The sequence below is a fragment of the Rhea pennata genome, chromosome 1 (genome assembly GCF_028389875.1).
Source record: "Rhea pennata isolate bPtePen1 chromosome 1, bPtePen1.pri, whole genome shotgun sequence".
NCBI classification, from domain to species: domain Eukaryota; kingdom Metazoa; phylum Chordata; class Aves; order Rheiformes; family Rheidae; genus Rhea; species Rhea pennata.
This window is the reverse complement of record NC_084663.1, coordinates 157,978,903-157,993,274: the sequence shown is the minus strand read 5'-3', so window position 1 is coordinate 157,993,274 and position 14,372 is coordinate 157,978,903. Positions and strand designations below refer to the sequence as shown.

Genomic DNA, 14,372 nt, shown 5'->3' with positions numbered 1-14,372 from the left:
ATAGTCTTATTTTTTGACAGAAAACGCTGAAAGAATATCTCTCCAGTTGCATTTAGCTTTAACTTCAAATGCACCGTGGGTTCAGTGCCCTAGTCATTTAGAGCTTATGAACCAGTGTCGACATATAAACATTCGTGTGGATCCACGTGGCCTGAGAGAAGGACTACATTATACAGAGGTATTGAAGTAACACGTATTCTAAGCAAGACTGTATGCCTTCTCCCTTTCATGTGATCTGTATCAACAACTGTGAGAAGTATTTTTTCAAGAAATGAAAGCTGTATTGTACAGATCAGAAAATATTGCTACATTCCATTCCACTTTATTGGCTGATTCCAAGGTTCAGCAACAATTATTAGGCATTTACTATAAATGATACCATTGAGACTTTGATAAGTAGCTGTGTTTATTTTAACATTTTTATTTTTTAAACCAAATAAGCTTTACCTCTCAGTATCTGGCTTTGTACAATACTGTTATTGAGGATAGACTTGTGTTTTTAAGCGGTTTTAATATTTTTCTCTCTGTGGTGACTTAAGGGCTGGGCTGGTTTTTATGGTTTTGCTAGAGTCTTATGTAGTGCCAGGATTTTGCTTTAGCTTCAGAAATTGCTGGGTACATGGAAGTACTGATGAAACCTGCTTTCTTGTTTTCCCTTTCCACCTATTGCAGCAATGACTCTGTGCCATTGAAGGATTCTGCTGCCTTTGAGTAGCTACATTCACATTTGGACAAATTTAATATAAAATTCATTAAAATTCTCCCTCTTTTTCCCAACCATTCTTCTTCACTTCTCCAAAAGACCCCCCCCCCCCAGCAACACAATCTTCAACCTTCCTCATCATCATCCCGAACTTTATACTAATGATAAAATGCTTGCATTGTAGTTGATTGTAAAAAGGATAGCAGCTTGCTTTTAGAAAATACCTGCTTAAGATGCTTAGAGTTGTTAGTCTTCTATGGTAGCAACAAGAACATTTTAGCAAAGTTAGAACAAATTTGCAAGGAGGCTTGGACATGAAAGGCTTCATAAATTGGACTATATTTTATCAAATATAAGCCTGAAACTGAAGGATTAGAAGATTTTAAATGCAATCAAAAGAAAGCTAAATTAAAATAATGTGTATTTGCAGGAAATTCCGAGTTTGGAATTAGGTCTGGCTTTTGATATAGGGACTGTCAGACATCAGTTGAAAGCTTGAACATAAAGGTGAAAAGCTCTTAAATCTTAGTCTTGCTGCTTTATTATTTCAAAGGTGGCAGTAATTGAAGTGAAGATCTTTTTTTCTGATTGATAACTACAGATTACAAGTAATCTGCAACTAGTTTAAAATTTACAGTATCTTTTAAATTGGATTTTGAACAAAGATTAAGTGTCTGTATTTTATTTTTTCAGGTTTGTGGATTTGATATAGCAATGCCTAATGCAGGCCCTCTATTCAGAGTTCCAATAACTGTTGTTATACCAACAAGGTCAGTAAACTCAGACTTCATTTGTGTGGGGGTTTTTGTTTTGTTTTTTAAGTTTAGTTAGTTTTCTTTACCCATTTAACCTATGTGGCAGTGGCTCAGGGGTGTGTGCTAATGTGAATATGCACAATCCAGAACAATTCTCTTGGAATAGGCCAGTGGAAAAAAGCAAGAAGTATAGTGATTCAGAGAAACAAGAGATTTGCTTCTTTCTGTATTGGATATGACCTAGGGAGTCTGAAGTAATGTGTATTTAGAAATATCTTCTAAAATTCAGTTTGACAGTCTGATTGATTACTGTTTGTTTTCTTAATTTACAGAGTAGATGAATCATCAAGCTATGACCTTGCATATAAGGATGTTCATTTTAAACCTGGTCAAATCCGAAGGCACTTCATTGATGTTCCACAGGGAGCTACGTGGGCTGGTAAGGAAAATGGTCGCGCTTGGCAAAGTTGTCTTGAACTCTTATATTGAAGAATTTCGGCTTGAGTAAGAACTTGAGGATTTGACTTTTTTAAAAAAGGCATGAAGTACTTTTTTGAGTTTTGGCTCTTAGACGAGTGACTTTGAGTTGTTTCACAGTTTCTAGTATAGTGGGATCCTCATCCAGTCTTCCAGAAACTATCAAATATAGTCTGAAGTGATTGCACTTTGCTGAAGGGATTCCCCATATGTGTGGAACAGTATTCCTGCCAGAGGTTTGCCTTGTTTTGAGATGAAAAAGAAACCAAAGAAAATATGATTTGTATTATGGCACGTAGCTCATAATTCTGCAGTGAAGAGAAAAATTTTATTTCTGTGAGAGATTACCAAAAGGATTTTTATTTAATAGTCTTTCATTGGTCAGAAGGTAGTGATAAGACTCAATTTGGAATTCAGCAACAGTCTTGTGTTCTAAGTACAGATTTCACATCTGTAGTCTGTTCATCTGATTAATTTTCACCATTCAGTAAAGAGTCAGTATTTCTTTTTGCTGATTTTTGAACTTAGCTGATTTTTTTGTTAATCTGAAAAGGTTTTAAGTATGTGATACATAAGTATTATTCACATATGGAGCCACTTCAGTGCAGTGTAACTTCTTAAATTACAAATAACTTCTGAAACTAGAGTCTTTTTCTGGTGAATCTGCTTCCCTTTTGTCCAAAATTTTTGACTGTTGAAACTAAACTTAATTTTTTTCTTTAATGTAGAAGTGACAGTATGTTCATGTTCATCTGATGTGACTGCCAAGTTTGTTCTTCATGCTGTACAGCTAGTGAAACAAAAAGCATATAGAAGTCATGAGTTCTATAAATTTTCATCGTTACCAGAAAAAGGATCAGTGACTGAAGCATTTCCTGTCTTAGTAAGTTACTTTGGGATAGGGATGGAGGAGGGAGAGAAAGACAGAAAAAGTAATATATTAGCACAACGAAAACTGAACTCACTTTGAATTTCTTTTCACAGAAATTCCCAAACCAAAGAAATCAAAAGCTTTTTATAGTGGTCTGTTTGTCTATTTTGAAAAGGTCTTTAATAGCATCGTAGTGTTTCTTAATTATCCTGTGTTACCATTATAGTATTTCTGAAGATTTAGTCTTTTCAATTTGTTAGTGCTTGTTTAGAGAAACTAGTTTGTTTCCATTTCGAGTGGGGTCCAATACTTGTTAGATAAGTATATTTTAGCGTATTTTACCTTTAGTGCTAAATGTGGTGGTCTGGGATATCTCCTTGGCGTTGAAGCCAGATTACAACTAGCTCATGTTCATTGCTGCTCAGATATAGCAGACTTACCTTGGATACATCTAGTTTGAGCAGTCTAAAACAGAAGCAGAGGATGCACTAACAGTTCAGGTGTGTGGATGATTGAGTCCAGTGTTCAAGTGCCTCCCACACACACTTCCCCTTAATTTAGTTGCATAACTCTAAAGCCTGTGAGGGTTTGATTTCTCTGCTATTCAGTCCCTTACCCTCTTAGAAAATGGAGGTACATGACCTAAAGCTAAGTCTGTCCCACACAACTGATTGTGAATTTAATCATTTCATATTAAAAAGAAACTCTAAAGCTTTATTTCTTACTGAAGCAGAGAGTAGGTTCTTTTTCTGTAATACTCATTTTCTAAGGCATGCATATTTAAACTCATCTATGAACTAACCTGTCTCCATAGTTTGAAGGAGAGGAAAAGACAATGTAGTACGTGAAAGCCACGGTTTTCCCAGTAGTTTCTACTTCTGGTATTCTTTGTTTAGTTGGAGTAATCAGACGTCTTGTTTTGTTGGAGCTGTCTTGTCTTTTCTGGACAAGCATAATGTCATTTGATTCTGTATAAACTTAGATAATTGAAGTAGACTAGACATAACTACATTTTTTTTTTTTTGAACTGTATTCAATTTCTTTTTTGCTTTGGGAATGAAAAAGGTGGGGTTAATAGAAGGGAAAGATAAGAGCTTGTGGCTAAATCTTGTGTTTTTTGTTATCCAGGCTGGAAAAACCATTGAATTTTGTGTTGCTCGGTGGTGGGCAAGCCTTAGCGATGTTAGCATCAATTACACAATTTCTTTCCATGGTGTACTTTGCGCTACTCCTCAGCTGAACATGGTAAATTTTTCTGAGTTCTTATTTTGAATTGTTCTGATATTCTAGACTTTGTCATAAGACTAAGAATAGCTTTTATTTATTCTTGCTTGTATTTAGGAAGACTCTAAGTATGCTTCTATGCAAGATGTTCATATTTTCCATTAAATGTAGGAAAACAGGAGCTTAGTACCACAGAAATGTACTAGTTATGATTGGTATGAATTCTTCTGTGCATTTTCATTATGAATCAGTGGGAAAGAGGGAAAAAAACACCAGGAATAGAGAATGTATATTAACATGCTGAAGCTGTAACTGTTATTTGTAGGAAACCTTTGTATGAAAACAATTCTTGAACTTGATAATCTGAGCTTCCATTGCTAAAACACAATACTGTTTTCAGAATAAATCGTCATTAAGACTTGTTTTCTAGTCTGTGTTCAGTGTTTTATTGTGATATACAGGTTTGAGATTCATTGTTTAGGACAGTTGAAGGCGCAGTATAGATGGCAATGTTGTGACTCCTGTAAGTCTGATACCAAAGGATTCAAATGTTACTAAATGTTGGCATAAAATTTACAGTAGTCTGTCTTGCTCCTGTGTTCTTTGCTGTACTGTGCGACCTGGTTTGGCTTGACTTCACCTTGCTTAGGAGGGGGGCGCTCTTCCCAAACAGAGATTGTACCATCTGCAGGAAGTAGCATTGACTTAGGAGTCAATTCTTTTGGCTCCTCCCTTTTTTCAGCTAAGGGCCTGAGCAAATCAGAATTTTCTCATGTGTAAAGTTGAATTTATTTGAACTTTAAGAGCAGAATAAAGTGGGGGAAAAAGCAGAGGTTGTATTTTGCTAAGGTAACCAATCTTGAACGAGTAGAGTAGCAGAAGTTGTAAGTTGTAGTGTACCTGCTGCCATAGAGATAAGAGGTCGTGACACTTCCAGACTCGATTGATATTATTATTTTTTTAATATAGAAAAATAGACCTTGCATTATATTTTGGAGGAACACATCAGATCGTCCGTATCTTATGTTCTAAATGTACAGAATAGTAATTGTTATACTCTTTTTCTTTTCTTTTTTTTTTTTTTTTAAGCATGCTTCAGAAGGCATCGTACGATTTGATGTTCAGTCCCTTTTGAAGTATGAAGACATTGCTCCATGCATAAATCTGAAAAGCTGGGTTCAAACACTCAGGTAGAGTTTTTGGAGAACAGTTTTGAGCAAGTTACTAGTATGTGGCTGAAATAGTAACAAATTAACAGTGAAATGTAGGATAACGAGTGTTCTTGAGAAATACTAAGTAGACTTAGCATCATACACAAATTTTTCAACATTTTCTTTATTGTTCCTTTTAACAAAATTGGGCAATTATGGTAACTTCTTCCATATAAGTTACTTTCCTTGGCTAAATACTTTAAAAAAAAGTATTTACAAAAATATTCCACTATTTCTAGGAGATCACTAGAGGTAAAAGATACCATAATAATTTAGCACAATTTATTTCTTAAAATAATTGATGATATTGTGTTTTTTTTTTTTTTTTTAAAGCAGTGTTGCAAGTGTGAAATTTAGAAATTTAGTAGGTTGAGTGCCTTTTACTAACAATGTATTATTTACTGTCACTATGGAAAAATTATCCAAGCTTGGCCTTATAATTTGCTTTAAAGTTGCTACCTCTTTAGTAGAAATTTCTTGGAGCACAAGCAACTAAATGTTGAAAACGTCCACTCAGAATGAAAATGTTGTGAATCCTTCAGTTGACCAGAATGTACCAGAGCCTTTCAGTGTGTTCTATGCCTGAGTAGCTTCCAATCCTGTACATACTGGTCTACAACATACGCCAATTTTTCATAAAATTTCCTAGATCAAGACAGAAAACTAAAATGCCCTAATAGGGTTTTAAAAAGGTGTATGTAAACACAGCTCTATAGTTTCCATGCATGATAACCTTCTTCGTGGGAACCTTACCTTGGAAGCACAGAGTAGGGGATGTTCTTCTGGGAATCAGCAGGTTATCTAAAGAACTTCCACGTTATTTGCTGCAGATGTTGATTGGTATGTAGTGAATATAGCTAAGAAGGGAGGGAATTCTCCTGTGTGTGAAACTTTTTTATTTTAGAACTCTTCCATTTTGCATCAGGATAAATTTGTAACTTTTTATTAAAAGTAGTCATGCAACCATTTCAAATCCTACCTGATTTTGACCTAGGAATATTGTCTTCTCTTTTGATCAGCAGTGTTTTTATAAAAACACTGGTATAGATTTTCTTGTGAAAAGTTATCTTTGCTTGTTGGTTTGACACATGCTGATTTGGAAGCAAAGCTATGTTGGAAATTCCTAACCAGTACAGTAATTTATGAGTTTGGGAACTTCAGAAGGAGAAAGAAATGTCATACATTTTTTGCAGTAGTTCTAAGGCTTGTCTAAGGATCCCGACCAGACAATTTCAGAGTGATCAGTAATTTAATGTTTCCCGTTACTTGGGCCCCTCATCGGAAACCTTTCCACCTGACTTCTGTAACTGGAAGTGAAGTCATTAGAAGTTTGATGGTGAATGTACATGCTACCTGAAGCTAGATTCAGAAATACTTGATTTCATATGCCTTAAGTGAGGAAATGAAGCAGTCTCCTAATGTATCTTTGTTTCACTCTTGGCTAGTAAAATAGGGATGCTATTGATGTTTAAATTAGGGTTTGAATAGTGACTCTTGAATGAAGTATGAGTCATAACACCTGGGCTGGAGGGGGAGTACTGAGTGGCTTCTCATTACGTCTCTGAGTTTCAAACGCTTGGAGACAGGGTGAGTATTAGGGGGACATATCATATATATGTTATTACTCTGCCCTTAGTTTTCTGTCAACTGTTACTATTTGGTCTCTGTTAGAGTCGGAATGCTGGACTAAAAGGATCTGTGGTTTGACCCTAGTATGGACCTCCCCTCCTCACCTCTGGTGACTGTTGGTGCTCTTTGTACTGAAAGAAGTGATGGGGTCTTGTGGAAAAGTCATGATCATGTAATTAAGATTATCATAATTCTTGTATGGAATGTAGTCTTATACGTTGCACAGGTCACCCTAATTCTGCCTTTCTCTTATTTCCAAAATTGTGGTTTTTTTTCCCCATCTTGATGTTATTTGGCCTATACCATTTGATACACAAGACTTAAAGAGTTGTCCTGCCCTAAGCAGTGGCTTCTAGCTATATTTGAGTTTCCAGACAAGTGGTGTTGGCTAAGCTTCTCCTTTGTGTTAGGGAGCTAGGGACTATTACTCTGACTTCTACAAGATCTTTTACAAATCCTCTTCTGAAAGAACCTTTCTATAGCAAGCAAATCTCAACTAACTGCTTATTTTGTCCTGAAAGTTACTTGCCATTCATTCAGTCTATGAAATAAAGTGCTAATGGCAACACACTCTGGAGATGTAAAATAACCTGTTTCCCGCCCCCCGAATCCTAAAGTCTATTGGTCTTTCCCGTCTGTCATGACCTTTAATTTCGAGCATTAGATGCGCTTGCTAAGTTCTGTTGGCTTCTATATTTGGCAGTGTTTGTTATGTCAGTAAGCCTTGACTTTTTTTTTTTGACCTGACATTCATTGTAATTGAAGAATTTCTTACGGTATTTGGATATCTACAGTATTTTGAGTGAAGTTACTGCACATGCTGAATTTAGCTATAATTCAGAACATGCTTTTTGCTTAGGAAGAATTTTGGTATAGAATGAGTGTGTCTATTAAAGCTGACTTCTTTTGTTTTTACCTGCAGACCAGTGAGTGCGAAAATCAAACCTTTGGGATCCAGAGATATTTTACCAAATAACCGTCAACTGTATGAGATGATTTTGACCTATAACTTCCACCAGGTAAAGGGTTTTTGTTGTTTGTCGTTAATAAATACAGCATGTTCTCTAAAATAAGCTTTAGCTTTAACTAGATTCCTGTCAGAAATGGGGTCTAGAGTCAAACTGTAGGCTCTCTAGAGTCAAAATTCTGATTTAGTGCTTTTTAGAAGTTACTGTTGATTGAAATGGTTTCAATTCAGATCTCCTTTTGAATGTATGTATGGAGATTGTATCTGTCTTATTTAACAGCAGAATAAATGTTTCGACCTTTCTTTTTGTAGCCTAAGAGTGGAGAAGTAACTCCAAGCTGTCCCCTTCTTTGTGAATTGTTGTACGAATCTGAATTTGATAGTCAGCTGTGGATTATTTTTGACCAGAACAAAAGACAAATGGGGTCAGGAGATGCTTATCCGCACCAGGTACAGAGTAATATATTTGTTGCCTACTGCTTTCTCAGAGATGAAAGTTTCATTCTTTTTCACCTCCCAAGCCTGCTTTTAATTCCAAACAACAGGTCCTGATGCATAAGTACAATACGAAAAGAGGAGAACAAGCGCAGCCATTGTATTTTTCAGTGATGTGTTTGTATGAGGAGAGGGTAACAAGTTGCCACCTTTATTTTGAAGAAGTGACTTTTTTCTTTTTTCTCCCACTCCCCATGGAGGAATAAGAATTATGACTTGTTTTATTTCTACAAAAAGCTGTTAACTTCTGATTTCTTGCCATTTTGACCTGTGCTGCTCAAGAAATGAACTAAAGTTCTTGTCTTTTGGGGGTTGTTTTGTGTTGTGTTTTGTTTTTTACAAAGGTACCTTTCAACTTGAAGGTAAAAAAGGATCTGTCGAATTGTTCTTTTCTGTAGTCTAACTTGTCCTTTCACAGATCTGTCCATGAAGGCATGCCATTAATGTCTTTAAACAGCCTTTGTAAGTGCTAGAACTCAGTTACCTTCTGTTGCTATCTTTCAAAGGATGCTTTTGACAAAGATACCATGCCCTGTATGGGGATCTCTTTCCACTGGAACAGCCTGTGGATCTGGATCTTAAGTAGAAGGCCATAAGGGAAAAATTTTACCTCGTTCTTTTTGAAACTATTTTTACCAGCCTGAGTTCACACTTGGACTTCATCAGTCTGATGCTAATTTTGATAGATTGATGATTCTGGAATTGTAAATATTAAAATCCACTCTAATGTATATCTTACGAATCTTATAAATTAGGTTTCCAAATTGAATTATTTAAACTTACATTCCTTAACCTGCATTTTTAATGTGCTAGAATACCTAAAAGTTACTAAAGCAGTATTTTTGCCTGGTGGACCTGTCTGTGCCCCTCTAGTGTTCTGCATCATAGAAAATTTCTAAAACATTTCAAAATTTGTAAATCCAGGAAGAAATGTCAACAGAAAGCATGACTCTATAGCCCAGTTAAGGCAATTCTGGGAAAAGTGTTCTCAGTTAGTTGCTCTTTTCAGAACTGTTTGATCCTCTCCTCCTATACTTATAAGACTGCTTTTACACTTAGAACAAAGCCATACTGAGGTACATGCTTTCAGAAATACTTGTTGTATCTGAGGATAAGCTTTTAAAGATGCTTCTAGATGATGATTGGGCTTAAGCCTGACCAAGACAACTGGTGACTCAACTCTGAGTTATATTATGGTAGTCCAGGACCTGTTCGAAGATGAAATGTTTGATGTTAGGATAATTTTTTAACTTAAAGAAAAACATCTTAAAATTTCATGTTCCTGCAGGACCAGTGGCCACTAAGCAAAAGTGTTTGGGATTTTATTCTGTATTTAAGTTGTCTTCTGTTACTTTGATAGGTTATCATGAAGGGGCAGTGCAAAAGTTCAAGCTCTCTGAGACCTTTGGTATTCATGTAAAAACCACAGAAAGGTTCTGATACTCTTAAAGCAAGTTTCTTAGCTATTAGTATAGTATCAGAAGACTCACTGAATCCAAATCTACTGCCCAAACTGTGGTCTGTGGAACTCATACAGCAGTTGTATAGCCTGTAGTTCTCATTGCACAAATAAGAGGAAACAATTACTAAATTCTTACGTTTGGTGAAATAAGAGGAGAATAAGTCACGTCATTGTGGAATATTAGTGAAATAATTATTCATCAAAGCTTGCAGTTCTGACTCTACCTTGTGTATTACAGCAGTAACAGCAAAATCCTAAAGGAAACCTAGCTCAAAACATATAGTCTCATTTTAGGTTGATAGAAATTAACAGTTTCAAAATGGAGAATTTACTCATGTTTATAAATAAGGATGACGTTATCTGCATATTCATCACTGCATATGTGAAAGCTTTATAGAATCAGGGCAAAGATACCTGTCAGGTCTTTAAAGAGCAGCCCTAAATCCCAAAGATATATCAGGTCCCTTACTGTGGAAAAACAGTGTAATGTTTGAGACAGTAGAAAGTGATCTAAATCATATAACCCTAGACTTGCGTGGTAAACTGCAAGTATATAGAGGAAAACTTGCTGAGGATTTTGAACTGGAAGTTTAGAAAGAAGTCTAATTTTTATTTGAGCAGCTACTAAGTGTTAGAGTAGGAGCAAATGATGCCAGCCTGTTTTGTTTGGGGTCTTTTTGCCATTCAATAGAAAAATGGGTATTGCTCTTATGAAAATGGTGCACTAAAAAAAAATTTAAGATTACCTTCCCCGCCCTCCCCTCCCCCCCCCCCAAAAAAAAAAAAAAAAAAAAAGAAAAAAAGCCAAGTGGCCTAGCATATTTTAAATGGTTACAGCTATATACATCAGGGAAAACATGATTTTTATTTCTGGATTTCTGTGTGCAAGGTTAAGTATTTAACTGTGTCATTTACAAGAACTTCTTTCTTTCAGTATTCTGTGAAACTGGAAAAAGGAGATTACACTATTCGGTTACAAATTCGCCATGAACAGAACAGTGAGCTGGATCGCATCAAAGACCTTCCGTTTATTGTTTCTCACAGGTTATCTAATACCTTGAGCTTAGATATTTATGAAAATCATAGCCTTGCTCTCTTAGGGAAGAAGAAATCCAACAGTTTGACACTACCACCAAAACACAGTCAGCCATTCTTTGTTACATCTCTGCCTGATGACAAGTAAGTTACTGAGCTCCTGCTTCTGGTGTACATCTAACCAGGTCCCTTTAAGCCTAACTGAAATGATACTATGCAATATCTACCTGCCTGGGCTTGGTAATTCCTCCTGTGTTGCTCTTTTCACTATTTGGGTTCTTTATTGTATCTCAATGGAATATTAATGAACTTGTTTTACATACTGAATTTCTTTATTTAAATAGAATACCTAAAGGAGCAGGACCAGGATGCTACCTTGCAGGAGCTCTTACACTGTCTAAAACAGAACTTGGAAAGAAAGCTGTGAGTATTTGAAACAAATGATAGTTTCTTTTTCTGAACACTTTTGAGCAGGAGAATTGCGTGCCAGGAAGTGTCATATTTTCCTATTTTAATACTTTAAAAAGCAGTCAGTTCATTAACTGAACACTTTAGAAGCAGTTGTTTTATTTTAAAATCTGAGTACTTCTATTAGTTTCATTTTCATCCTGTAGTTAAATTTGAAATTAAAATTTTCTAAGTCTTATTCTAATGATTCCTTAGTTCTGAATCTTTATATTTTGTAGAAGCAACTGCTTTTTTTGTTGGTGTGGCAGCCTTCAAAAATGGTTTGAAATAATTACCTAGTTTAGTATCATTTTTTGAATGGAGAAGAATATAAAACTCCATGTTTTGTTTTGTGCATGTTGATTCACTAGTAAATGTATATACTCTTTCTTGCATGCATATAGCTCTCAGCTAAAATAAGTTATTTTTACAAAGTATAGGGCATTTTGACTCAAAATGCCTAAGCAAATCTTCTTACCTGCTGCACATGCTGATGTTGTCAACCACTAGTATGACTGTCCAGAGAGTGTATTTCATGGTGGAAACTGTAGTGTTTTGTGTTTTTGTTTTGCTCATAATGCAGAATCCTGTAAAAACTGTTGTCTAACTTGAATGAATCTGTAGTTTAACAGCGTTTAAAGTAGCCAGAACACTCTGTGTATCTAGTGCTAAGGTATCTGGAAGATTCCCTTAGCTATTCCAGTTTTTTAGATGGATGATAAAGCTGAGGGTAAATTTGAATTAGTGTTGATCATGAACATATAAAGGTAGTCCATCTGTAGGACTATATGTTACTAAATATGGCTGAACAACTTGTCTAAGAGTGTTTGTTTTCATAGCATGTATATATGTGAAGAGGTGGATGTTTTTTATTACCTTGTAGATCTTGTTGAATAGACAATTTTGGTTCATTAAATCTGATCTGGTTGTAATCAATGGAAAAAATTACAGTATTAATCTTGGGTATAATTGCATTTTAGTTAATTTTTGCTAAGAGAATTTATGTGTGTAGGAAGCTATACCTCTAATGAGGAAAACCCTATTAGTTAACTAAAAAATTTTAATCTTATATTTCTTTGCAGTTCCTGCAAGGTTGCAAGTATGCTTTTATAAAATCCATGGAAAATCCATTGCAGTAGTGTAGTTTAGTTTGCTTAACTTGAATGCTGGAGTACCTTGAACAATTAGTTGTAATTCTTGTCTACCTTTATTTTAATACCAGATTAAGTTGTATACCATGATTTCTGGGACAGGAAGCAGTAGTTAGCAGGTATTACTTGTCAAATTTCATTTATTGGCAGTCAAGAAAACTTCAGAGCTTATATTGAGAGAAATTCTTGCTGAGGTCTGTCTCACATCATACTCTAAAGCATTATTGTTATGGTCGTATTTCAGAGGAAGAAGGTTGATATTAAGTATCACTAGATTCTGATGCCTTCAGCAAACTTCATCATGCACCAGGAGACAAAAAGAAGGAATAAGCAACAGTTATCTCTAGTTCACCAAATGGGGTGTGATTTGAGGGGAAAATATATCTAATTTCAGTATGTTTATTATGAAATAGAACAATGCCACTAAAGAGCCTAAATTTTAAATCTACAGTTTGAAGCTGAATTTCTGTGATTTCAGTATTTTGAGCTAAGTGGTTAACAACACTTGCTTGTTTTACAGGAACAAGAGACTGTATACACAATAATGTGTTGTTTTATTTATTAAAAAAAATGAAAGAGCATGCTTTAACAGCATGTTTGATCATTGATGTGACTCTCACAGTTTAAAAATCTGTAGGTTGAACCATAATTGTACAGAGAAGGTGTCTCCATCCTGTGTGGTGTGTGCATGTTTTCTTACAGTATGTTATTCTAACTCCCAGGGGCAGTCTGCAGCAAAGCGACAAGGAAAATTTAAAAAGGTACTGAATGTTAGTTTTTGAAAAAGATATACTTAAGTCTTTTTTTGCATATGACTTAAAGAATTTGTCTACCAGTATTAATTTTTAATTTGTTTCCCTCATCTATCTCCGTAGTCTGGGATTATTTGCTTCAGCACCTTAAGTGTGTCTACTGGTAGAATGACAAAACAGTTGTGTAATATAAAGCTAACTGAGAACTATGAATATCTGTATATTTCTTCAATAGCTGCACAAAAATGCATGTGCTGGTTAGTAGTCTGTAACTTTTCTTTTTATGAAGTACTTGGAAATCTCCAGTGTTTGTGGTCAAGACTTCGTGGCAAATGTTTCCACCTATTCCATTCTGTTGCAAATTTAGAACTGAAAATGAACACACCACTTTGGTATATAGCTAGATATTTGAGTCTACGTCAAAACTACTGAATTAAGAGCTGGCTGTCATCATAGTAATAGAAAATATATTTTAATAAATGGTTATTTTTAGGAGGGATGGATTTGGTGGAAGTCTCTTAGATCATGCCGTACCTCTTACACTTAGTCCATAACAAATTGAATAAAATTTCATTACAGTTTAAGTATCTGTTCATATTGTGAGAACTGGTGGTAGAACTCTCAAAATATTTTGTAGCATATGTAAGATATGTTTCATTTTGGGGAAGAAAAAATGAGTGACCTTAACACAGCAGTGTTTAATATTATGCTTTCTCAAATTCTTAAAGTAAGTAAGTATTATTATAATCTGCCCTCAGATGGAGACTGAAAAAGTTTGTGGGATTTTTGGTGCCCTGTTATTGTTGTTTTATTCTCTCTGACTGAACCTGTGATGGCTTTAAGGATCAGAATTCAGTGACACTTTTTTTCCTTGGCATTGGTGCCCACCGAAGTAGAAAGAACCCCACTGTCTTGTCTTGACTTGTGAATTTGATAAAACTTTGAAGTGCTGTTACTCTCTAACAAAGAGATACATTTCATGAACAGCTATGTGAAACACAGATCTGTCTTATGTACCTTTCTTCATTCGCAACCTGGCTTTTGACATCCAGCATAGAATCTGAGGCTTCTCCACACCGCCCCCTCCGTGTCACTAGTCAGAGTGAACTGACTACTTCTGATCTGGAAATGTTGAAAAGCCCTTTATTTTTACATAATCTTTTGAACAGCAAAATACTGACTGAGCTAAGGGA

At 35.4% G+C, this 14,372-nt stretch overlaps 1 protein-coding gene across 2 annotated transcripts in view; it reads left to right on the top strand.

Annotated features, from left to right (window-relative positions):
* Positions 1–14,372, top strand: part of TPP2 (tripeptidyl peptidase 2) — a 49,387-nt gene that overhangs the window by 18,226 nt on the left and 16,789 nt on the right. The window contains exons 14-24 of one of the 2 annotated variants that reach the window (XM_062566800.1): positions 21–178; positions 1,397–1,473; positions 1,791–1,897; positions 2,664–2,818; positions 3,935–4,051; positions 5,120–5,220; positions 7,793–7,889; positions 8,150–8,287; positions 10,729–10,973; positions 11,174–11,252; positions 13,150–13,188. In XM_062566800.1, coding sequence (XP_062422784.1) covers positions 21–178; positions 1,397–1,473; positions 1,791–1,897; positions 2,664–2,818; positions 3,935–4,051; positions 5,120–5,220; positions 7,793–7,889; positions 8,150–8,287; positions 10,729–10,973; positions 11,174–11,252; positions 13,150–13,188 — 1,313 coding nt within the window. The remainder of the gene's footprint in view (positions 1–20; positions 179–1,396; positions 1,474–1,790; positions 1,898–2,663; positions 2,819–3,934; positions 4,052–5,119; positions 5,221–7,792; positions 7,890–8,149; positions 8,288–10,728; positions 10,974–11,173; positions 11,253–13,149; positions 13,189–14,372) is intronic. The other variant, XM_062566801.1, reaches the window with a different exon arrangement.